Source organism: Neolamprologus brichardi, chromosome 5 (genome assembly GCF_056152115.1).
Source record: "Neolamprologus brichardi isolate AB-2024 chromosome 5, ASM5615211v1, whole genome shotgun sequence".
Taxonomy (NCBI): domain Eukaryota; kingdom Metazoa; phylum Chordata; class Actinopteri; order Cichliformes; family Cichlidae; genus Neolamprologus; species Neolamprologus brichardi.
The window spans coordinates 27948247-27974685 of NC_142108.1; the positions used below are offsets into that span (position 1 = coordinate 27948247).

At 37.2% G+C, this 26439-nt stretch overlaps 1 protein-coding gene across 1 annotated transcript in view; it reads right to left on the minus strand.

Moving 5' to 3' along the window:
- The window catches only part of tafa3a (TAFA chemokine like family member 3a), a 104599-nt gene that overhangs the window by 13509 nt on the left and 64651 nt on the right, over positions 1-26439 (minus strand). The window contains exon 2 of the mRNA XM_087841353.1: positions 23659-23771. Coding sequence (XP_087697479.1) covers positions 23659-23770 — 112 coding nt within the window. The 5' untranslated portion in view covers position 23771. The remainder of the gene's footprint in view (positions 1-23658; positions 23772-26439) is intronic.

The following is a 26439-nucleotide window of genomic DNA, read 5'->3' on the forward strand; positions in this document are numbered from 1 at the left end:
ATTCTAATAATTTAACAAATGTTTGATTTTCAAGCGTTACAAGCCACAATTCTGGATTACTTGGATTACATGGATTAGTAATATGAAAACCCACTGTACAGTTCTTTCCAACAAAACAAGTGTTCTGCAGAGCTCAAGAGAAAGTAGTCATCCAGTATTAAAGATAGTATAAAGCATAGTGCTGAGAAAAGGTGCAAGAGAGACTGTTGTTAATGTTTTGTCAGGACATGAGTTTTGCCCCATAGAAGACTGACCAACATTTCCCCAGCAGAGTGCTTTCATACCTATATTATTATAAGGAGAGTCCCACTAGTACCAATTATCTGTTATAGTCAAATCTTATTTGAAACACCAAAACACCATGGCTACTTCATATCCAGGTCATACCCCAGGTGGAGGAGCCTGACTTTGAACTCCATGTAGCTCCACTGGTCCACATACCATATCCTTGAGCGGCATACACAATGCACTGACCCATAGTTGCAGCCAGAGGACAAAGTAACACCTTCCATTAGGGTAAGCCTAATCTAACTGATAATATAACATCAACAAATGACATAGTTTTAAATTATTTGGCAAAATAATGGAAAAACAATGCAATACCAGTTACAAGGACATTGTTTTTACTGTCATTAGCTTTGATGAAACATCAATACTGCTCTTTACATTATATTCATTACTTTTCTGGATAGACCAATCTCAATGCTGTGCATGTTTGTGTTTTGGTAACAAACACTGCTGCATAGGTAAAATAAATAAATAAAAACAGCATCTGAAAAGTTCTGACAATACTATCAGATAAGCCTTAATTATGTCTGTAAAGATTTTCCAATTTGGGCCTCTTCTTGAAAATAAATTGCAGCGAGCTTCCATCTTCCCATTAGCTAGCAATCCTGAAATCTCATCTACAACATTAAAAACATTTTGCTTCCAATCAATAAGGTGCTATTCACATTCCCACAAAAGCCAAGACAACAATTGACGATTAAGTGCTTTTCAGTGAGCAGAAACTTACTGATGCAAAAACAGGTCAGGCTGCATGCCCTTGATGTGATTATCTTTAAGCCACCAGCACGCCCCCGGTCAAAGTTAATTTCAAAAGTTGGAATAGCTTTGTCAGAATATTCAAACTTTGTTAAGAGATAGATGCACACGGACAATAGGTGATCCCTAGAGGGTCAATGGGGGAAAGATAGTCATTGTAAATTACCTTATTGTGAGGGAAAACAAATAGAGCATTAACTGATTAGTCATTACACAATTTATATAATGGATATAATGGATTAATAATGGCTTACATCAAAACAATATAATTGCATTAACTCAAAGATAAGGCTAGATATCACATTCAAACCCTGTCTGAACTCTGATGTGCTTCATTTATATAGGTTTTTTTCTGTATCTATCTCCACTCTGCCATTTTTCTCTAGGTAAAAGTCTCAGTGTGATTAAAGAAAATATTTGTTGTTTTCCCTGAATGACCTGGCCAAGAGGGCAACAGACATCACAACAATTATTAAAAGTCGCAGTCTACAAGAGTTAACACAATATGCAGACTGCATAAAATAAATATCAAGGTCAAAACAGGTTCAGTGCAACTTGAAGAGCAACTACAAGAATCCAGTCTTTTATAACTGACTTATTATTTTGTAAAGTGGGGCAGCATAACAAAAGCAAATATTGTCGTTTTGTTGTTTATTCTATACATAAAAATTTGTAAACTATTATGAGAGAAAGTGACTTTGGTTTTTACATATTTTATATTTTAACAGATAGTAAGGAACCAGTCCAGGGGCAGATTTGTATATAAAAGTTTATATATAAAACCAGATTGATATATGACTAAGTGGAAATTGGGATGGCCACCTAGCTAGCTTAGCTATTAATATTACTAAACATGCAATGGTAATTAGTATCCAATTTCCTTAGGTGCTGGTCAGGCACATTCATAAAGAGGCAATCACCCTGATGTAAAAAGAAACAAAGCAAGTGAGAGCTACAGCATAGGCTGCAAGTGAGAATGGGACTGTAGACTCGTTAAGGAAACAGAAAGCGGCTAGTTTGGACACCCCATCTGAAGACAACCACTGATTAAAACGGGATCTGCTGACCAAGGTCGCTGACTGTGAGGCTCGTTCTAAAAACACCATGCAGTGTGGAAGGGGTGAGCGGTCAGAGAGCAGGCCATAGGGGTCAGCTGAGTAAGAAACAAGAATGTGTGATTACTATGGCTTCTACATAGTGGGCATGGAGTCCTGGGAAATAATGATACCAGAGAAAGAGTTTTTCAAAAACTGGAAAACTAGAGACAAACTTCGAGTTAAAACCTTTAAGACTCTTTTTGCATTAGCCAAGTACTGATAGGACATAGGTCTCAAGGTAAGGCCGAATTCAGACTGCTTACATGAAACACAAATGTTTCACATGAAGATTACATTTTGTTTTGTTTTTTTTTACCGTAAAACAGCAGAATGAAAGACATAAAATGCAATGTATACATGCAGAAAATAGGTTGCCTGTTGTCTTTTCTGTGTGAAAATATCCATGTAGCCACATAAATGGCTCGCAAGCCCTGTGATCAATACATTTCTATTAAAGCACTTAGGACTACCATCGGTTTAAATCAGCAGGCACAAACATTAGCAGCAGGGAAAACTGAGAGACAAACCGAGGTGAAAGGACAGAGACCACTAATGAGAGCTGGCACAAGGCCCAACCCTTCAGCCAGTCAATACCACTCTAATCTCCTCTGCAATGACATTCATCGAAACCTGATTGATTAATGCCAAAATTCAACCAGAACCTGCACAAAAGTATGGAGGAAACAATTTACTGCAATTGCTGAACAATTACATATGACATTTAAATAATTGTGAATTATTAGTACAACAAATATAAAGCTTTTCTAGCTTGCTAGGTTGTGTTCCAGCAACATCATTAGGATTAGCAATGGGTCATAAAACATGAACCTTAAACCGATGTATAGTCACTCTTGAGATAATGATGATTATTTGGTTATTTGTCAGCTGAATTTGTTTATTTTTATGAACGAATTGTATAGTCTGATGACTAAAATCCCTAATGTCAGTGCGAGTTAGCATCAGCTACGCTTTATTGTATTGGTAAATATGGTGGCAAGGAGAAAACCTAGCTCTGTGGCCTCATTTAGAGGGTAAAGCTCATTCAGTGTTTTAAGCTATGTTTATTTCAGATGAAAGCCAGGTGACTGAATGTATCTCACCAGTTAATGGTAATAAGCTGACATAGTCTTTACTTTAATAATGGCATCTTACAAAACTATTATTTGGACTGTAAGTAACACAATTGACAAACTCAGTCACTCATTTCCTTTAGTGTCTTTCTTGTAATCCCAAATTGTGGATAGTTTAGATACTGATGATAATTTAAATAATTTTCATATTAATAATAGAGTCACAAAAAAGATTTATTTAAAGGCTGAAAAACTCAAACTGACCTACTGTACACTTATTGTACTATGAAGTTCATAGTACTCTTCATGAGTAAACTCGTCGTTTTTTATGAGCCCATTTCAGTTTACAATAAGAGACTTTGCAAAGTGTGAATCCCCTGATGCAAAAAGGAAAGAGATGACAGATGCACTCTTCTTTTAATTTTCGTATTTTCCCCGTCACGTTGCCCACTAGCTCTGACTTATTTTTATTCATTTATTTAGTGCCAACACAATGACAAAAGGCAGGCAGGAAAAAGAGAACCACAGCCGCTGTTTTTATTTATAAAATGTCCCCATGAGTCATGCTTCATTCTCACATTTTCTTTTTACAAGCAAGTTTTTTGTGTTCTGAAAAAGCTAAATAGAACATAAGAACATTATCTGTTTAATTCAAGAACTCAGTCACACTCACCTAAAGTCATACATGATGATATGCACACATTTGAGGTAATAGTAATTCTTTAAAAAAAAAAAGCCCACTGACTAGTCCTAAGGTCAATCTGACATTAAAGTTATATTTGGAGTGTTGCTGATTTCTGCAAAAATACACTTTTTAGGCCACATATATACATTAAAAGCAGACTGCAATTTGTCCTGCAACCCAAAATAAATCAGGTCATAGCTTAGAAAGCCCTTGAGAAACGCTGCTGCAAACTGAACCTTATGGAACAGAGCTGTACATTCATTTCTCTACTAAAAAAAACTTGTTGGCAATCATTAGATAAGTGCTCTCCTGTTGTTCTTACCAAAGAACTGATCGCAAGTGTTAGGAGAAAGCAACAGGTTGCTTTCAGCTTCTACAGCAATCAAACAATTGATCTAACATGCAGGTGAGGAGGCGTCCAGGACAACACGCTGTTCCTGCTGTCAGCTGCATGACTTGCTCTATCAGGATCACCTGGTCAGTCAAGCACAACATACAGTAATAGAAGCACGACAGAGAATACATGAAAAAGAGGAACGTGGTAATGGTGTCTGGAAGACCTCACAGACTGCAAAAAGGAGAAATACTTCTTGAAGAGGCAAAACTGAGGCACATAATGCATCGAATCATCTCTTACAAGTTCAAAAACTTAACCTGAGGTAATACTATGAATGACATCCTGGAATAGGGTGTTTCTATTTGTTGTAGAATTTTTGTAAGCATATTTCTAAAAGTGCTGTGAAAAGCTCTAAAAGCACCTTGAATAACTTTCAGCTGATCCAATATGCTACAGCGACAGCACTGACTGGGACAAGAAAGAGACACCATATTTCTCCCTGTTGAATTCAGAATTAAATGTAAAATTGTTCTGTTCGCACATAGTCTTGAATAATCACCCCAATATATCTCGAAGACCTCCACTGTACCTTATTATCCTAACCGAGTACTTCGTGTCAGACTGCAGGCTTACTTGTGAGCTTTCAAAAGCAGAAGAGGTGGACATGCCTTCAGCTATCAGGCCCCTCCACTATGGAACCAGCTCCCAGTTTGGATACAGGAGACAGACACTCTATTTTTCGGCTTAAAACCTTTGTGGGGGATTAGAAATTATTTTGCTGCTATTGTTAATCATCATCATCATCATTATCCCCATTGCATTAATAATACAATCTGCAGTATTGATATTGTATTCAGATGTTTAAACATATTGGTACCCAATTAGCCTTTATTACAGGTGCAGTTATAACCACTTTAAACTGTTGAGTTGAATCTATAATCTTAAATGCTTTTGAATACTTGTTATAATCTTAAATGTGTATGTGCTGGCCTTCTGTCTGGTGGAAAAGGTTACAAGTTGAAACTGAGTGCAGTTCATGCTGACAAACACACAGTAGACTTTATCTCATTTATAGGTGAGAGGTTAATCATGTTTGCTTGTAACTCTAAAATTGTCTCTGTAAAAGAGGAACAGTTTGGTGTTCCAGACGGGAAGTGAAAGTCAGAATGTTGACAGGAAGCATCTGTCGTGGAGATGGAGACAATGTTATTTTTAAACTGTGTTAAGTCATTGTGGTTTTGAAACCTATGTATGAACTGTATCTGAGTGACGTGGAAGGGGTGTAGTAAATTTAAGCCCTGAAAGGTATAAAACACCTGCTTATGCTCTGTAAGTCGGGGATCAGCACTGTCTGCGTACAGTGGCGGTCTTCCCACGCGTGTCATTAAAATCATCGTTTGACTTCACCTGGCCGGATCAGTGTTGTTATTATGGAAGTTGATTACCTCCTCTATCCCTCCTCAATATTTGAACCTAACACCTTCCTTTGTGAAAAAGCTTATAGTTAGGGACGGATCAAGTGATGCTGAACCATCCCTTAGTCATGCTGCAATGGGTTTCCTCCCAACTGTTTCCGAGTGATTGTTGGTGTTTCTTTTCTAATTAAAGATCATAAGATTTAAAACTTAAACTGTCATGGTCCTGGGGCTTTGACCCAGGTTTTTTGAGTTTGTTGTTCATTTGTGCAGAATACTGAAATTCTGAGCTTCACTTTAAGGGAGCCTCTTTTTTTGTTATTTAAGTTCTTGGTTCTTGTTTAATTTAGTTCCCTTTCATGTCCAGTTTCCCAGTCTTTTCTCTGTATGTCCTCATCAGCATCCCCCTCAGCAGTCCTGTTGTAGTTTGGCTATTGCTTGCTTTTATGTCTGTCCCCCTTTTTATGTCAGTCCATCATGTGTTTCTATATCTGTTATCCCCTGTCCTAGTGTCAAGCTCACGTGTCTTTGCCTGAGTCTCAATGTGCTTGTCACTTTGTTTCCTTTTGACAATCCCTTGTTTCATGTGCGTTACATTTAGTTTTGCTTCCCTTGTTTCATTGGTCAGATTTTGTCCAGCTGTGTTTTCCACCCAATGCTCAGACTCTCGATATCCTGTGTATTTAGCTCCTCAGTTTTCCTCTGTTCCTTGTCACGTCGTTGTCATCTTCTCATGTTGTGTGTATGTGTGTGTGTGCATCTCAGGGTTTGTGGTTTCAGTTAGTTTACTCCAGTTTCGCTCTGTTTGTTACAGTATATTGTTCAATCAGCCAGTTGCCAGCGAATAAAGCTCTGTCTTAAGTTAAGCCTGTTTGCCAAGTCCTGCATTTTGGGTCCTCTCTCTGCCTGCCACACAACCAGCTCATGACACTTACAATATAACACACCTTGAGCCAGTAACAAATTTCTATTTTGATACCAGCTTAGGCTTTTATTTCCTGTTACACTCCTTCTCTCTACTTTCAATAACAAACAAAAAAATACATATAAAACATAACTCTCATGAAACTGACAAATGTCATGTAACAACTCTGTATCCTGTATTATTAGGTATGAGACAAATATAAACAAAAATAGAAGGAACATATTTCAAGCATTTGAAAAATATCTTATGATAGTTAGCATTTAAAAAAATATATATTATTGTTTCTTTTGTAGTCACCATTACTGAGAGTTTTTGAGCTGAACCTCCAGCATCTCTTTGCATACAGCTCCTGTAATGTAAACAATTTGAATCCGTAAAAATAAAATGCATCAACACGCAGTCAAAGAAACAGTGAAGGTCATGCGACATCTAGTATTGTTTGCAAAATGAAATCTACTGAGTGTTCCTCAAGGTGCCTGAGGTCAGTTCATCAAAGAACTGACAAACAAGAAACGCCACAGAGTCTTGAATATCAATGGCATCACCTTAAGTGGGGAAATATTCCAAACGGGTTATTTCATCGTTAGCTGCACTGACATTCATGCTCATTTCGCAACATCAAAGGAACAACACTGATATATGTATATAGCACAAAATGAGATATTTATTAATGACCCATCAAATCAAATTAGTTATGTAGTTAAAGGAGCTTATATCATTTAGAAGAAAATACATAATTAATAAATAATTTTAGCTTTAATCTAACAATTATACATCTAGAGTGAGTAAGAACCTGCTTATCTAAACTCCAAGTGTCCAGTTCAAACCAGTGCACTTGACAGACCCTAGTGTTGTTAAGTTGAATTAACATCAAATCAAATCTTCTTGTTGATGTGAAAAGACCCACACCTGACAAGAAATAATCTCTGTTATTCAATAAGGTATGAAGCACATTAAGCTTTAGTGGGCTTACACCACAGAAGGACAGAGAACAAAAAAAATCCAGTGTGTATTTTCTGTTTCAATCTTGCCTCATGCAGTGTGCAGCTAGTCAGCCTTTTACAGTTGGCAAACGTAGAGGCAGATCAAAACACTGAAAACAGAGTAAGGTTCTGGCCAGAGGGCCCAACCGCAGAAACAGCAGCAGCCATAAAAAAAAACCTGAGGTTGTGGGGCATACAATAGAGACACCATATGAATTAATAATGATTCAAATCATACTATTTGCTCCAAAGGCCGGTAACCCATTTTTGACAACTCAAAAGCCTCTACATGCTGAACACAACTAACTGCAGCATATTTTCCAGGTATAACAGAGGCTACAAATGACAACAGCTACCAGCTTTCCACAGCCAAAACACTAATTAAAAGGAGATGTGAGTGGGCATTAAAATAGATCCTGGTAAAACAATTGAAATAGATACATTAAAAAAAATCTGTCATTGTGGCATCAAAAACACCAGAGACATACTGAAGTATTGGCTTATGAAACATTCATTCCTATTGCCTGGTGAGAAATACAAAGTGATCTCTCACAAGAGCAGTGTTTAATTGGATTACCATATCAGAAAAGACTGACTCATTTCTTCCATGCTGTAAACCTGCTGAGCTGACAGTCAGGCCCAGCACGACGCAGAGACACACTCATCTCTGAGAGAGAGGCAGAATCAGTTTAATTTAACTGGAAATTCTACTTTTTATCTTTGTGGATGCTATTCTCATATTTTTGGGACAAACATTGGTCAAGATGACATTTAACACCAAAGTCTCCGCTGCTAAGTATCGTTTTATCTTGTGTTTTTGATGGGGAACACTATGTTCTTGTGTTGGTTCATTTTTATCGCCCTCATCAGCATCATTCCCCTCATTTGTTTTTTGAGGAGGTGAAGAGCCCTCCTGTCAGTTCGTATCATATAATTCACATAATTTTCATACTCATGAAATCATTCTGTGACCCCCTCATGCAATATTGATGGGGGAATTGTCATCCTGAAAGAGCCCACTCCAATTAGACGAGAAATGTTTCATTATACATTGTACTGCAGTGACCCTTCCTTCTCCAAGGACAAGTGAACCCAAAAGATGCTCCTATAAGAGCAGCCACTGTAGTGATCATGCATTAATTTGCAACATGTCTGTCTGTAGGAGAATGAGATATTTCCCAACTGGGAAAGACAAAAACAAAGCTAAAAACAGGGTAAATAACAGGATCTTTATTTTGAGTGTGGCTAACTTTCAACTACTACCCACTAGACAAGTGTTAATTAAAAAAAAATATAAAAGAACAACAGAGAGATAGGCAGAGACGTACAATATGTGATAATGAATGTTAGTCTATGTTATATAGCTGTATTAAGAAGCTAAAGTTTGCTAACATGTTCACCATACAAAGATGCGATATTTTGGTCTTTGTCGCTGTTTTTTTGCGGTTTTCTGTACTGAGGTGGTGAAAAACTCCACAGCATAGCAGATCCAGCAAGGTCCAATGTGAGCTGATATTACAAACTAAATGAGCTATAATAACAGCCACATTTTAGAGTATGAGATGACTGCAATGATTTTCATTTTTTTGTAGATAGACGTCTGGACAATTTCTATTAGTCTTTTATTAAAAGAACACATTGAGGAACCAAATATTTTGACAACATAAAAAGAAATATGAAAAGAACATCAAAAAAGATCACATTCGTCTTAAGGAAAGCACTTGCAGTTTGATATTTAGCATTTGTGAGAGAAATCAAACCAAAAACCAAGCTAATCATAATCATCTGCAACATGGTGCTTTTGAGATTAGATGAAAAGGGAGAAACACAGAGACTAGTCGCTAAAAAAAAGCTAGTATTGCTTGTTCATCTGTGCTATTCTCCAAGCACAGTTTTGTTGTAAAAAAAAAAACATTAAAAAAAAGCTGAATTTTCCTTTATATTTAATCTTCTACTCACTGAGGACAATCGTTAGAGAGAAAGAATATAGAAACAGATGAGTGGGCTCTCACATTCCCAGAGTGTATGCTTTAGTGGTTTAGATGAAGTCGATGTCAGTACCATTCATCTAGCTGCCACAGTGTAAGAGCCCACCACTGACTGATCAATTGAAGTCCCTCAAGGAATCATACAGCCTTATAAGTGAAAGGCTACTGAAGTTATTAAATCCAGGGACAGCAGTGGCAGCAGCAGTGAGACAGAAACAGACTTATACACGGCATCAAAGCCTTCTGCAAAGAAAGTGTTGTCTTTACACCATAACTTATTCTCTGTATAGCTACTGCAAATGTAATAAGGGATAGTCAGACACACACTTACATTTAAAATATAATGCTACATGTATGTTCCTTTTTTAATCTTAAGAGTTCATGATCGAATACAAAGCTTTTTTGTCTTGTGTCACCTACTGCAGGTACTTCAATCAAAGCAGTCTGGCATTTATGGATAACACCACTGTGTGCCACTCTGATTATTTTATTGCACATTCAGATCTAGAAACCTATAAAATAAAGTTAAATTATGTGCATTCTGGTCAGCTCTATTTGCTTCCATAACATTTAGTTAGGACTTTTGGTTTTATTTCCTAAGAAAATATTTTAACATAAACAATTTTAAATTCACGTGTTTTAGGATTTGGCATTTTGTTATAGCTCTGACTGCAAAATGTAGGTTTAATTACCATAAAAGCTTTTTTGCTTTCATGCTCTTTGCTTTATAGTGACTGACGGAGATTTGTAATATGACTAATAGATTTGTAATGACTAATAAACTGTTTGAGGTTTAGGAAAGATTTGCACATTTCTGGTCTAATGAACAGAAACAGCTAAATGTATTTATGCTGTCTTGGTCGTTGAAAAGGGAAAAATAATCTTTCAAAATAACCTGATGTCACATTTATGATTCAACTTAAAATACGTTTTGTGTTCTCATTCAGGTCGAGGCGACCTACTGAATTGTTTTGTGTGCTACTAAGAATGAACAGAAACCAGAGATATCACAACACAGAAATAAATTCTATGAGGTTTTTCTTGCAAGATGAGTGACTTTATATGCGCGGTATAATATTTTTATTTTTAAATCTACACACTGAATTTGCAAATATATGTAGTGCTTAGCAAATAAAGAACTGAACAGTCAAAATGTGTACAAAGCATAGGGCACATCCAAAAGAGTGTGTATCTTTTATTTTGACTTAGTGAGTATATGCCTGTGCATCTCTGTGTGACAATGCTTTGATGAGTGTGTCTCCTTTTAGTTTTTATCTTTTTTCTATTGCTTGGCATGCACACATAGATGTTCAAACGCATCAGAGCAAAGCCAAACACATTTTCGGCTAATGTTTAGTTTACTTTGTGCATAAACGCATACAATCAGGGAAAGATTGGGTGGTTTATTAAATATGGAAGAAATACGTGGCTTCCACCTCATTCTTCATTCTTCTTATCGTTATTCTTATGCTTCAAAATTGATCTAAAATCAAATCTTTACTTGAACTTGACTGAGTATCACAACCCTCGGTCCATGGACTGGTACCGCTCCATGAGTCGTTTGATACTGGGCTGCAAGAGTTGAGGCTCTGGTGTGAAATTTATGGCTTTCATGGTTTTTATTGGCTTTTATTGGGGGGGGGGGGTACTGTTTTTATCATTAACTCGGTTTCCCGGGTTCCTTTCTCGTGTGTTATGAACCGCTGTTATAGAGAACACTTTCCAGATTCTTTCCTCATCCTACTACTATAAATGAAGTGGGGCCTCTCTGATTACTCCTGTCTAATACTTAAATACTTTCATTTTTAAAATGAAAACTCCAACTTGTACTTTTGAATCTTCTGTTTTAAAGTCTGGATATTTTTCTGAAAGCACAAACTGCAGTCACTGGGAACATCATTTTCTACTAAAGTAGATATCCATGGAGTTTAGATCACTTTGAAGCTGTGAAGCCAAAAGTAGATAAGTGTACTTGTGAAAACCTGATCTTCTTGGCAGAATTTAATTTCTTACATCAAAATAAATCCATAGAAAATGTTGTGTTTTATGTCTTCATCTGAGCTTCCACACTCAAAGAAGAGCAAAACTCTTGGATGTATCTGAATGGAGAATGTTTATATCCCCGATCTCATGCCTATAAAGCAATGATGTTTAACATTACAATAATTACATTATAAATATTCCTGGATTTTTCTAGAAGCATTATTAGTGGCTGTCCACGAAAAACATCTCTTGGACTCCACAGAGGCAGACGAGAGAGAAGCCAGGGATCCTTTACTATCTGTGGTCTCTCATCTGACATGCACACATGGTAGTTATCTGTCAAGTAGATGTCATGTCTGCTCTAAATGGTTGCCATCTCTGCTTTCCAACTGGATTCCCATGTTTTTCATGTTGAGCAGATTCCACTGATGCCTTTCAGAGCTGAGTGACAGGTGCAGTATCATGAAACAGGATTGGTTCAGAGGGGAAAAAGGAGATGAGTAACCTCAGTTAAATCGTACATTTCTATAACAATGGCTGAACCACAATCATTTCTACTGCAGAAAGATCCATCTTCATTAGACATAGGAGCCTGTGGTAAAAGTGGAGCAACAAGCTCAGTCTGAAAATAAGACTAATGGTTTGTTTCCAGTTATTCATAGCTGAGGATCAGAGATTATTCTGCTCTAAATCAAACTGTCATGTAATTACATTAACAATGCTGCTAACTGAGAGGTATATTTAACCAGTTGCTCTAAATCAAACCTTGTCCTAGAAAACAATATTATCTCGTTAGTGGTGAGGCAGCCACCGGCACTGATCCCCTGTTGAATTGCGGGCCGCCTGAGGACACTATTAAAGGAGCATCTGACCCGTCCACCCACTGACAGCTCAATATAAATGTTCCTCTTTTTAATAGACCATCTTGCTGAAAAATATGTCGACAAACCTTTTAAAAAAGCCATTTCAGAAGAACTCCAATGGTCCCACCCATTACTTTTTATGCTCCAGTCCATTCACATAAACTTGATGCTCAGCCTCGGTTGCTGTTTTTATGGTCCGATGTGGACACTCAGCACTGCACTTCATTCCTGAGGAAATGTGAGCCAGAAGGCGAAAAGTCATGGAGCGCAGCCGGAAGATGGAGGCAAGCAATTGATAGACTACATTTCAGAAGCTTATATTTCACTTTATTCAGTCAGTATCCAGCCTCTAGTGAATAACCACCAGACCTAGCATAGCACTGCTTTAAAAGAAAAGAGGAAACTACCCCAAGCTGAATGGATGATGAGTTTCATAAAGTGTTTGTTACGATTTATATTATCAAACTGCTTGGAAAAGAGGTTTCTTGGGACTGTTTTTAAGGGAAATGTGTTAAATTTATGACTGGGAGCTGAAAATCTGTAACATTAAGTAAAAGGAATTAGCTCTTAGAAAGGATAATAAACTTTCCCAACATCTTGTCAGACATCTTCAAATAATACCACATGACAATTTAGAAAGAGACATCCCTCATATTTGGAAACAGGTTGTAGCAAAGGGGCGCTGATTGCTGACTGCTACTTCTGACTCTGACTTGCTCTTTAATATTACTGACCTGACTTGACTACAGGCAATTGTACGGAAGTGTAGAGCTGCCACCCAGGCAAAAGAAAAATAACAAGTGTATCACGTTATAACGTGAAAAGTTTATTGTTCTAACAAGATACTTTTTCTGTTTGTACAAACATGATAGTATATTGTACAAACAGAAAAAGTATCTTGTTAGAACAATAAACTTTTCACGTTATAACGTGATACACTTGTTATTTTTCTTTTGCCTGGGTGGCAGCTCTACGCTTCCGTGCAATTTGTCTTAAACTTTTATGAATTCTAGTGTTCACACCTAGAGCTTTCTAAGGAGAGATTCTTAATTAATCAACAAATATTTCTCTTTATATAACCTCTAACTAGGACCATACCAAAAAGATTTATGTATGTTTTGTTTTGCAGACATTCATTCATGATTCTTTGGCTTGAGTTCACTACAGACTCGATGGTGGGACATTTTCTTTGAAGTCTGTAATCACAGCACACGAAAGAAATGGTGCAGTTGTAAATATCAAACGTGTTTGATAAGATAGATGTGGTTAAAACTGAATTTGCAAAACCCCCCAAACTGCTAGGCTATCTACTCAGACTACAGAAATGTTATATGTGTTAGCTTTTGATACACAGCTTTAAGATGCACTGTCATAGGTGTGCACGTCATGCCGCTCTATGCAAGTACATCATTTGAATTTAAAATTCTTTTCTCAAAATGTCAACAAACGGAAAGTCTGTACTGTGTTTTTCAGTTTCCTTTCTCTCCTGCCTCTGTCTGATTGGTTCTGCACTGACACATCTCAGCCTGCTTTCAGTACGGCTGCACCTGTCTGCTTCAGTTTCCTTCATGACGAGGCTTTCCTGTCTGCTCCTCTGAAACTAGCAAACTGCTATGATACACTCTACAGAATGAGCCACTCTGAAAAAACATAACTCAGAGTAAGTATTAATATGTTATAATCTCATAGCCTAGAGTTGCTCCTTTAAAATACTCATGCTAATGCTGGTCAGAATTGCATTTATCCTGCTTTTCATGTCTAGCATTTTGACCCGAGATACAGATCCGTCTTATTACTGTCGATTTTGGATTGGTCATCGGGTTTATAAGGATGCTGTCCCTGAACATAGTGAACTGTTCTGTACCAGAACCTGCTGAACCTGGTTTGCAACAGATTATATGTGGCTGATTGGTGTATATGAGCCGTCATCTCATATAACTGGTCTTTCAATTTCCTTTGAAAACACATATCAGAGAACTAGTGAATAATCTGCGATTTACTCTGGTATACGTGCTGCTATTACTTCACTGACAAAAACTGGGAGGATGAAGAGGGTTTTTTTTTTCCACAAGTGGAAAAAACATAACTGTCTGAACATCAAAAAGAATTCATGATGCAGCTGGGTGAAGTCTGACCTCTGCACCAAATTATTATGTAACCTTCACCCTGATATTTCACAGGTTTACCTCCAGAACACCCTGTGAACTCATTAATTCCCATCCCCTATACGTGTGGTATGTTGTACTAATTATGCCAGTTTTTACAATGTATAAAAACTGAAGGATTCAATATGGGCTAAAACATTAAGCTGCGTAATTGCAAATTAAAAAATAACCATCAGAGTTATGAGCATGATGCTTCCCTTTCTTTCATTTAATTTTAGCAACACTACCCACACATTAACTACAATATGTTAAAAGCTTAACAATGGGACTATTCTTCTTTATGAAATATAAACTGTAAGTAACTAATTTCAGAGTTAATGTTATGTAGCAGTATGCATCAAACCTCTCATAAAACACAGTCTGTGGAGCAAAGAATCACCATCACAAACAAATTAATCACTTCAAAAATTCTTCGACGCATTAAGATTCCAACACGGCACAGAAACCTTGTGATAAGGACCTGCGCTGTTGCCAATATGAAAGGGGTCTGTGCCTCCTAACGCTAAGCTTTAGCCAAGCATAGGCCATTAACAGCAATACAATTGACTAACTTTAAAGGGGGTTGCTTTAATTGCTGGGTAAGGGCAGGCTTTTAGTTTGTAAGACCCAATTACTACCATGCTGTTAGCACTTCTTCGCTAATTGCATTCATCAGCTCAAATTGTTATCACCAGGCTCTCCTTCGATTTCTATCAAAATCCAAAAATCCTCATTTCTTTGAGTTTCAGAATAGCTAGAGGTAACTCATAATGTGGCGAGGGATAATGGGTTTACATTTGAGCTGTAATTAGAGAGGGAATGGAGATGGAAGACTTCTGGCGGATCTGATTTTGGCACAGTATGTGTCCTTTCTGCTGCAATAAAACACTGGGACAAATTTAACTCTAAGCTATTATGCCAGTCAGTGTTGCCTTGAGAACACACTGTTTTCCAGAAACTTTTGACTACATGTGGATTGACCCTAATGTTGTAAAAGTATAGACAATAATTATGAATCTGTTTTAGTATAGCTTATTCATTTTTGTAGCTTTGGACACTTTTTTTGTTGTTTTGTTGCATTATTGTGCTTTATATTTGTTTTGTTTTGGCTCTCCGTCAAGTTAATTGTTGGGACCATGGAATGTTGTAACAGCTCAGTGAGACAATTACAGAGGTTGTGAACAAGCCAACAGTTTATCCACATTTCCCCAGCCATTACTGACAAATAACGCCATACCAAGCATTTGTCTGCTGAATTAACAGACAAACAAGATTACACATTAGTGTAATAATCTGCATACACACTGTCACAATATTCTGTAATATCATTGATAGTACCTACCAGAAAGTGTTAAACGTTATTGGTAAACTGTTAAATTGTCAGGATGCCAAACCTAAATACATTTCTAGCATTGCCATGTCTTTCCCACATTTATATGGGCAGCCACAGAACCACCACAGCTATTGTTTTCTCTGCAGAGACAATCTTTTCCCCATGGAGTCATACTCATGAACCCATCTAACTGGTCTGTTGAGACTGCAAACAAATAAGGGAGGGAACCAAAACAAACCTGTGTTGAGGTAAAAAATGGGGGTGAGTGCATATCTATCTACCTACCTACCTACATACATATATATATCTTATTGGGTGAACAAGTTTGAATTTCCCTATGTTCTTCAGCAAGTTGCACCTTGACCAGAAACTTTTGGTAACTATCAACAAGCTTCTGGCATAATTCTGGCTGGATATTTGGCCATTTGGGGTTCATTTTAACTTTAGAACCGCCAAGGGGGTCATTTATACCCCTACTGGTGGTTCTATTGTTAAACTGGTTATGGGTTGAAAATAGGTTAAAATACAGGAGGACACTGTCATGTTGAATGTCCATGTGGACTTTCAGTTGAGCTTAAAGGTGTCGATTTTGGAGCAGGGGCTTCTTTCATTGTCAGTGCCGTCTCTGTCTATGACAATAAAAAAAATATGCTTTATTGTCAACAGCGACGTTGGTGTTCCAGCAGTTTCCAGTACATAGTTCCTTGGACTTTCCCACTGTTCTGAGTATTGGTCAATCTAATCAATGCTGTAAAACAAAACCATTTTATGCTAGCGAAGATCTTATTAAGTTAAATGACAATGTACAGTTTTTAAGTATTTGTATTCATTTGACCCTCTTGATCTTGTGGATTAGAGAAAATCTGAAATAAATTTTTGTTTTTTAAAGTCAATAAAGATGTATGCTATACAATTATCCCAACTTGGAAAGACAATTCAAAGAAATCATTAAAAGCCCATAATTACACTCTTAATGGGCTATCATGGGTATGTAAACTTCTGACCATAACTGTATTTTTAATACGCTCACAATTATGTAACGTATTATAAAATAGATATTTGGACATCTAACACACTTGGTGCTCTTTTCACATTGTAGGTTATCTAAATTTGCAGGCCTTTTCACGCATAGAATTGATGGTTACAGTCTAGACTTATTTTGGCACCCATCTGAGAGAGCACTAAATGTGATGTGATGAATGTAACAGAATTTGGGGGAAAATGTTTTATTTTATAGTATAACAGTCATTTATATTTTTAGAACAGACAATAAGGATAATCACATAAGCAAAAACAAAAATTGTCCTTTAACACTATGTCCTGTACTAATGCAACAATGCTACAATTCCCAACTATCATGCTTGAACTTTGATTCCTCTGTGTATGTGAATAAAACTATTGATATTCTCTCAGCACATACAGTGTCCCCTTGTTCCCCTCTGTCAGCTACACAACCACAAACACAGAGGATAGAACCAAGGCCACACACAGCCACTCACGGCTCATCTATAGCTGCCATTCAGATGTGTATAGCAGAGGACGTTTGATGGTTTTCTAATCTCAGGACCTGCCACTGGGAGATGGGGCGAGCTGACCCCCGTCATCCCCACAGTGCATCTCAAACAGCCCCACATCTCCATCTCAATCTCCCTCTGCTTACTACCTCCCCACCATTGTGTTGTCCACCTGCTCTCCAAATGTCAGGACAAATGCTCCACTGCCGCATCCCCGCACATCCCCAGGGTGGGGATGACCTGTTCCTCAGCCGCTTCGTATAATGTCATGCTATCTCTGGGCAAGGGTTCCACACTGACCTGCTATGTGGACTGTGCAGAAGGCTAATGAATACTACCACACACCAACAGAGACCCAGATACAGTAAATTTACTGCATTACAGGTCTTTATACAAGTCAGGAAATTGGAATAGATACATATGATGAAGTCTCATAACGAAAAAAAGATTATGACGCAGAAAAATCCACTTGATCCTTTTGGTGGACTCAAATCAATCCCAAGGAGACCTCTATTTAAAATCCACTGATATTATGACAAGATATTGCAGTCTCGGGATTAAACAGCAATTAGTCCAATGCATTCTGCAGCACTAAAGATTAGCCAATTGGCAAAAGGGCAGGACTAATGCTGGCGTCAAGCAGTGCTGCTGTATGATATTTTAACTTGCCAGTGCTAGTTAACACTGGCACAGGTTTAACAATTTTTGCTTTGTGTGACCCATTCTGGAAATCTCCAAGAAAACCCGCACTTTGATGTGCCTATTCATCAGTCTTAGCTAAAAAGTCTGTTTAAGTCAACCTGATATTTGTCTTTCGTTTTAAGTGGGAGAATCAAATCCCCTCTCTGGGATTGGGGAGCTCAAAAACAAAACAACAAAAAACTAAAAAACTTAACTACATTAGCAGCAATTTGTTAATTTAATGAACTGGTTTTTTTCCCAAAATCATAAATATTTCTCTCGCATCTTGATTGATCACTGGTTCTAATCACATTTAATAGACCACTTTTATGTTTTTTTAAAAAAAAATAAAATAAATTATGTTTTATTTCATTATTTATCTATTGTCTAGTCCAAGTTTTAAAAGGGTTTTGCCTCACTGTCAGTTTGCAATCATTAAAAAAACCTTTAAGCCAAAATATAGCTATTCTTATTTGTACTCATTTGTATCTTTAATCCATGGTTGTTTGACATTTTTAGAAAGTCTCCTGGGACTTAAAATGCAATTACAATTTTTGCACTATGTCATCAAAATTTAAAGTATGCTAGCTGAACAGAAACACATTTATACATGCAGCAGGCCACACAGGCAATGAAAACTTGCATTCAGTGAGCATTTTTCATTCAAGCGGCTGGGTGCATCTTTGAGTAAGGTTTTCACTTCTTATTATAAAGTGTGTGTGTGTGCGTGTGCGTGTGTGTGTGTGTGTGTAGGATACTGTTTATTTATGGCTTTTTTTATATATTTTTATAAATCTATAGCATCAACACATTGTTAGGGCTGAAGATATTGAACAATAATAGAATTTAGACCAGCGAAACATTATGCTGCTCTAAAGTTAGCTAAGTGAAGTTACGTGGAAGGTCTTGTCAAAAATGTATTTATATCAAAGGGAACAAGTTTAATAATAAACATGAATATTACCATTTTGAGGTATTTTAACAGTTAAGAAGACTAATCCTCATCTCATCAAGAATATTTGAATATGAATATCTTTACAACACTGTATTCACTTTTTCATGCAGGCTTCATTAGCAGCCACAGTGGAAGATAACTTTATATTTATTTTCACTTTCAGTGTTTTTTGCTTATTTGGTGATCTGTGGAAATGGGAATACAGAGAGAAGCATAAATGAGTTAAGTATAAACCAAAGAGACATGCATAGGATAAAACAACTTTTTCAATAATCAAGCAATTTCATTTTAATATTTCTTCCACTGTGAAGAAAAAAAAATCACTGTTCAAAACACAATGACTAAATCTACCCCAAGGCTATTCAAAGCTGGATAGTAACAAATTATATTATTTTGAGTTTCTAAAATGATCTAAGCCTTTAAACACTAAGAAAAAGCACTCTGCTGCCGCCTGATTCTCATCAAGATCCATCAAGCATGAAAAGCTCTTTTTCATAGTCTTCCTTCCCTCCAGGCTGGCACAGGAAAACAAGTCTAATTTATCTAGTAAGCATATTTTAATTCATAATTTGTATTAATGTGACACATCCTAATATATCTTTTTTCCAGAAATTATTCTGATGGGGACAGTGTGGGGAACAAAAACTTTTTTGTTGGATTCTGCCATTAATTTGGGAAAGAGTGAAAAAAGTTGAAACCAATTTGCATAGAATACAAAAATAATCCCCCAAAGCATAAAAATCAGCTCGAGAACGAACCATTAGAGTGCATCACGCAGTTTTTAGAAAGTCTCCACCATAAGCAAATATGGAAATATTCTACTCTATTCAAATGAGAGCCAGTGCAGTTTCATCTTATTAATAAGGCGGCATGGCCCCTTGTGTGCATGTGAATATAGAACCGGAGTGTAAAGCTGATCCCTGAAGTCATTTTGCAATTTGTGTAGTTATCCATGAGCCATGTGGCTTAATGCTTGATATTTTAAAATCTAGCAAAGTTTACGACCTGTAAACAGCACTGCTTAGAGCGTTTTCTTTTCCCTCTCTCAACGAGTGGGAGCTGCTGCCATGTTGCATCGCACAGCCTCAGTGGGAAATGTGTTTTTCACGCCTGTTTTCCTCTCTCCTACATTTCCCCTCACAGACACTGACCAACAATCCACAAAGAGCCTCATTCCTGCTTTTTAAATGAGACAGATTGAGCTGCTGTTAAAAAAAAGTGTTCAAGCATCTAAATAGCTGAGTAATGAGCTTCCCATTTGACCAGGCCACAACATCAGTCTAAATCCTATCGATGGGACCAAAACAAATTGTAAAGCCGAAAGGTAGTTGTTATCACGCTGGTTCTCTCTCTCTCTCTTGCTGGACCACTCTTCTTCTTCTTGCGCCCTCTCTCGCCCTTCATCTCCCTCTCCACTCTTTCATGACCGGCTAATGAATGTAGATAGTGCTTTGGGGGATGCAGTGGTCTTATTACAGGGGTTATGTGTGCACGCTGTAAGCTCAGCATGCTCCAGTCAGGCAATGGTGAAAGGTTCAATTGCTTTGGCAAAGCCCCCACTTCAGTAAACAGAAGGGCTAAAGATGTTTGTTCATTGGGCGCACCTTGGCTTGACCTCTGTAGCTCAGGGACAGGCTACGTGATTACAGAAGTGTCAGCGCAGCCCGGGCAGAACAGGGCCAGACTACTTTCATTGGCCCTCTCTCTCTCTTAATAAATCACAGGAATAAGCACACAAACCACATGAGTGGGGCAAATGCAAAAACAATGAGCGTTCAATGTAAGCCTGATGATTTAATGGTTTATCCAGCATGTTTGCGCTCAAACTAGTCGGATTTGGTGTTCTACTGTCAGTCTACAGAGATATATACAGAACATATTGATCGGAATGATTAGTTTATTACACGAGTTGGCGAAAAGGTAAGCTGTCCTGATGCTCACTCCAAAACAGAAACAATATGAAACATGGCCAAAGTATGTGGACATTTTGACCCCAGCAAAGGCAAAGAAGTAATTTCCTGAAGGAATTACAGTGTTAAGTGTCACCTAGTTTTTCTAATTATAATAAATATTTGACAAAGTCAGCTGTTAGGATTCAGTAATAGGATTGAAATGATTTAGATAATTATTATCATTACAGATCACCTAAAACACATCCAATTCTGCTGCTGTGCTCCAGCTTTCACCCTTTGCTTGCTCGGGTAAGTTCTCCACACTCTGGACTCTCTGTTCAGTTCATCTATGGTTCCCCAACAAATAATAATTTGTTATTTTATCTCACTATACCTTCCTACATATTGAATTCATCAGTCACATATCATTAGTTCTGACTCATATTATAACAGAGAAAATGACTGATGTAGTTTCCCCATACACCTCAAAATTAACTATATGGCAAATAAATCCATTTTAGGAAAAATCATGAAATGAGAAGTGATTGGGTTATATACACTATGTAATTACGTTATTATGTGTGGCTTGTGGTTTCAATTTATCTGAAAGATGTTGGGTGAGGTAAGCTCAGCCTGTGCAGACCAGTCAAAGTCAGAGCACCATTCCTTTATGGGACTTTGTGCATGGTCATGATTAACCAGGAAAAGCCCTGTCCCGCACTGCTGTCACAGAGCTAAAAGCACATTATCGTACATCACAATGTGTAAATAATTCTTTATGAGTACCGGGGGTCTTTGTTCAAACAATGAAAAATGTGAAACGCCAAAGCACACAGAAGAGTATGGAAAGGTATGGAGCGTTTGTCCATATATTGTATTTTATCTTTTATGTTCCATATTTTTGGAATGTTCCATATTTTATTTCATATTTCTTAAGGAAAAGCTGGTGAGACTGCTTTCCACTCTTGCACATCATGTAGACATTTCACATTGTATTTGTTTTGAATGTTGTGTGTTCACAGTGGAAAAATTATATTTTTATTATGTTTAGTTGTTTTATTTTATTATGTTTGATTGTTCGGTTGATGTTGGTGCAGTTACATACAATGCACTTAAAATATAAAGTAAAAATGATTTAAGACGCAATACAATATCACTGGTTGTGTAATGGAAATGTGTTTTATAGAACACTGAATCTGTTATAGTGAAATAAGTAAATGTGAATAATGCTGGTTTAGGACACAGGAACACAAAGTTAGATGTGGTGGAGCTCTCCATACTGATTTAAAAAGTTGAATGATTACATTTTACTAAAACGTATACCTTAAGTTAACAAGAAGATATTCAATAGCTGTGCACCTAGAAGTGAATGATGAATCAAATTATTAATCTAGCAATAGTAAAGTCAAAAAACAGGTTGACATACAGTTATATTTGCTGTCGAAACTTTTTCAGCCTCTGTTTTTGATTTGATTTGAACATACACAGACAAGGTATGTAGTGCAATGCATTGGTGACATATAATATGTGCAGTCTCCTTGTGTAGTCTATCCTGTTTCGGCTCTATCAAAGTCTTTTGCTGGTTATATGTTTTCAGCTAACATGGAGCTGTTTCCCTCTAGCCACTGTGTGCTGTTTGTCCTCCAGTGGAATAAGGCTCATTATCTCAATGTGTAGTCACAGTTTCTACCGTTACGCCCAGGGATCAGGCCATCTCTCCATTAAGGAAAATCGCTTTGAAAGGTCTTGTCCTCTGCTTCAAACACATACACACACACTGAGACGCATGCATGCACTTAGTGTACTGGTATTACTTTTTTCCATTTGATGCTTGACTTACAAGACTGCTAAACTGTTGAATTTTAATGTGCACAAAACACAACCTTAAAGTACATCTTTGCCTTGCTGTTTAGAAGCCAAGAAAGTTGAACAAATCATATCAATTTCTTTGTAAAAAGTCATTGAGGTGAAATGTGACCATAACATGTGGCTGAGCTATAAGGAATTGGGTGTGACATGCTGTGACTGTGGTACCAATTTGGTCAGAATGGATCCAGTGAAAGCACTCAACTGTAATCCTTCCACAACAGAAAACACATCAGGTGTTACATTTTTGGGGGGAAATGTTAGGCCATCATAGCAAGTAAAATAGAAACTTAAAGTGATGATTTACAGCTCAGAATAAAAAATTAATAACACAATATGCATGCATAATTCCTAACAGGTACTGGTATAAATCCCTGGGAAGTAAATTACAAAGAAGTGTAAGCAGGGAAATTTATTGGCTTCTCTCAATAATCATTACAATCTACTTAACTAGACATTTCAAGGACAATGTGAGCACAGTGATAGCATGTGTTTGTTTTTGTTCTGACTGAGCATGAATTGCCTTTAAATCTGTATTCTGCTGGTGTGTTTGTCACAGTCTGCTGCTCCTGGTTTTTGCTTTTCTGCCCATCTTGAAGTCAAACAAGCTCATTATTTTCAAAAAAAATCATTTCACAAGATTTTGCTGGCTTTTAATGGGATAATACAGTGACTATATGCTTTCCTGAGTTTCTTCACTACAGAGGTTGATCAGACATAGTAACAGACTGTATTTGTTCTGGGCGTCCTGCCCAGAACATCCTGCTGTGTGTGTGTTTCTGAGTTTCTGTATAGTATGAATGAACAATGATTTATGAAAGATAGCACTCTGTTCAGCCACTGGTCAATGGGAAACTAATGAATGGAAGGACATGCAGTGTACCTATGTGGCTTCTATGTGACGATGCACTGGTCAGCTGTCCCCAGAGAGACACCATACAGACGGTCAGCAGCAGCGCCCTTCCGTACATGCTCTGTAGGTCCCTCTCCTGCATTCTGGAAAAACAGGACAACAAAATCAGGAGTTAGCCATATTTGCATAATATGAACACCCAGATATACAGTCTGGTTCATTTCAGTTCAAGGACACAAAATCCCATAGCTATGACTTGGCAGTCACAGGTGGAATCTACTGAGTTTTAACTGGATTCACTCAAACTCAACCAACCCACACAAACAAAATCAGTCTACCAGTATCCATTCATGTGTTTGAAAATGCAGAAAATTCAAAATTTTATTATTTGTCTTGAATTGAGTTGTGTTGATGGAAATATACACACCATGTCAAAGTTCAGTTATTTCTTGTTTTTTTGGAAATGCATGCTGTTTTCCCATTGGTTCCATGTAGTGGGACACAACAAGCACAACTGTTTTGTATTTATTTATTATTGAATAAATTCACACAGTCACATGAAAACAAGGAGACTGTTTTCACAGGACTGATTAATTAATATCATATCTATAAAAACAGAGGTTTTGGCAGTTTGCTGGTGTGGTGTTAACACAATTGTACGATATTGTGCAGACGTCCCAGCAAATTTATCCAAAGGTCAAATGGTGCAATGCTCAGAGAAACTGAGAAAAACCCAACATCTCCAAAAAGTTCATGACAGTACAATTTGAAACAGATCAAACAAGTATATCTTGTTTTGAAGGGCTGCCAAGAGAAAGACCTCTAGAAGGAGATAGCACAGTTTAGGTTTACAAAGTAGCACATGAACAAACCACAAGACTTCTAGATCAATGTTCTTTGGACTGATGAGATCTAAGTGGCGATGTCTGACATTGTGGCATGTTTGGTGAAAACCAAACACAGCATATCAGCACAAACACCAAATACCAGCTGTCAAACACGGTGGTGGAAGGGTTTGGGTTTGCTTTGCAACCACAGAACCCGGACACCTTGCAGTTACTGAGTAAACTTTGAACTCCTCCGTATTCTAGAGTCAAATGGGAGGTCATCTGTAAAACAGCTAAAGCCTAGCTGAAACTTGGTCATGCAACAGGACAATCACCATCAACAAAAAAGCAAATCCACAAGAAAATGGATAGAAAAAGAATCAATGGTCCAGTCAAAATCCAGATCTCACCCAAATGAATTCCTGTGCCTCTTGAGAGATCTATGCAAATAAAGCAGTTCTAGCAAAATTCCTCCATAGTGCTGTGAGATCATTATAAAGAAAACGATTACTTAAATCTACTTCTACTTGGCTCTTAAATCATGGGGTTTATTTAATTTTTCACAGGACTGCAAAGAGTCCTGGACAAAGAAATTCACTGGTGCTGAGGTTTCCTCTCTGTAGTAGTCAGACAAGTAGTTTTCATTTTTGTTTGTGGTTTGGTTTGGTTTAGACAACAAAACTGCTTAGTCAGGTAAAGGAAAATAATTTGGACACAATCAGATGAATAGCTGTAAAATCTACAACATTTCCACAAAGCTTGTGCTGTCGTCACCACCACATTTCAACTTTACAATTACACTTGCATTGACATTTGAATGTGTGAAACCAGGATGATAGTATCAGTAACAGTATCAGCTAACTGCCAAACCACCGATTTGTGCACAATAACCTTAAAGCAGACATCTCAAAGTCATTAGTGCTCATGCTACACTGCATGGAAACATGAAAAATGAAAACTACACTTTTCCCTTTATATGAAAAAATGTTCATATTCAATGAACCATCTATTTACATTTACGGTCCGATGGGCTTCCTGAGATGTTTTCAGAAGAGCAAGTACAATGTTAAAGTATGTCTCATAACCAAAGATGGGCAGTAACGCGTAATCCGATTACTTTTTTCAAGTAACGAGTAAAGCTGCGGCACACCTGCACCAGGGCAAACCTCCGCCTACCCCACTCCTGCTTTACAGGTGAAAATAGAGCAACAGGACCGCTAGTCTTTGATTTTATTAATTTTCTGCTGAGTTTCACTTCCATCTATTTGAAAGACTGAGTGTAAACACAAAAAAATATTTTATTTTATGTGCTGGAATGTGCAGAAAATAGGTTAAAATGTTAAACAAATTTCTTCCAGTCAGTGAATGTTGCATGTAATTAAATTTTTGCTTCATGCATAAAGTTAAAAAATTAAAACTAATAAAACAAGTTTTAAAAAGAGACTTTTTCATTTGATTGCATTTTGTATGATGGATTATGCAGAAAAAGTAGAATTGGGCTGAAAGATCTATCACTTTATCACCTATTCAGGTTGTAAATCGTGTTTTTAAAAAGTAACTAAGTAATAAGTAATTAACTACTTTTGAAAATAAGTAATCAGTAAAGTAACGGGATTACTTTTGGGGGGAAGTAATCAGTAATTAGTTACTGATTACGTTTTTCAAGTAATTTGACCAACACTGCTCATAACATCCACATCCCAGGAAATTAAAACCTAAACAAAAAGTAGCATTTAACCTCTTTATCGTTCATTGAACTACTTTCCATACACTTCAGTATGTTAATACTGACATCAAATGCAATATGTTTAATACCCCTCCCTTAAAGCTAAAGAATAAGCTGAGGGAACTCCAGGATAACAAGTGATAAAGGGAAAGAAAGAAAGAAACAAACTTAAGAATATTTTTGTCCTTTTTGTGCATTAGCCATTAGCTTCAAAACTGCAGTAGCTTATAAAATATCTCTGAAAATAGTCATTTTGTA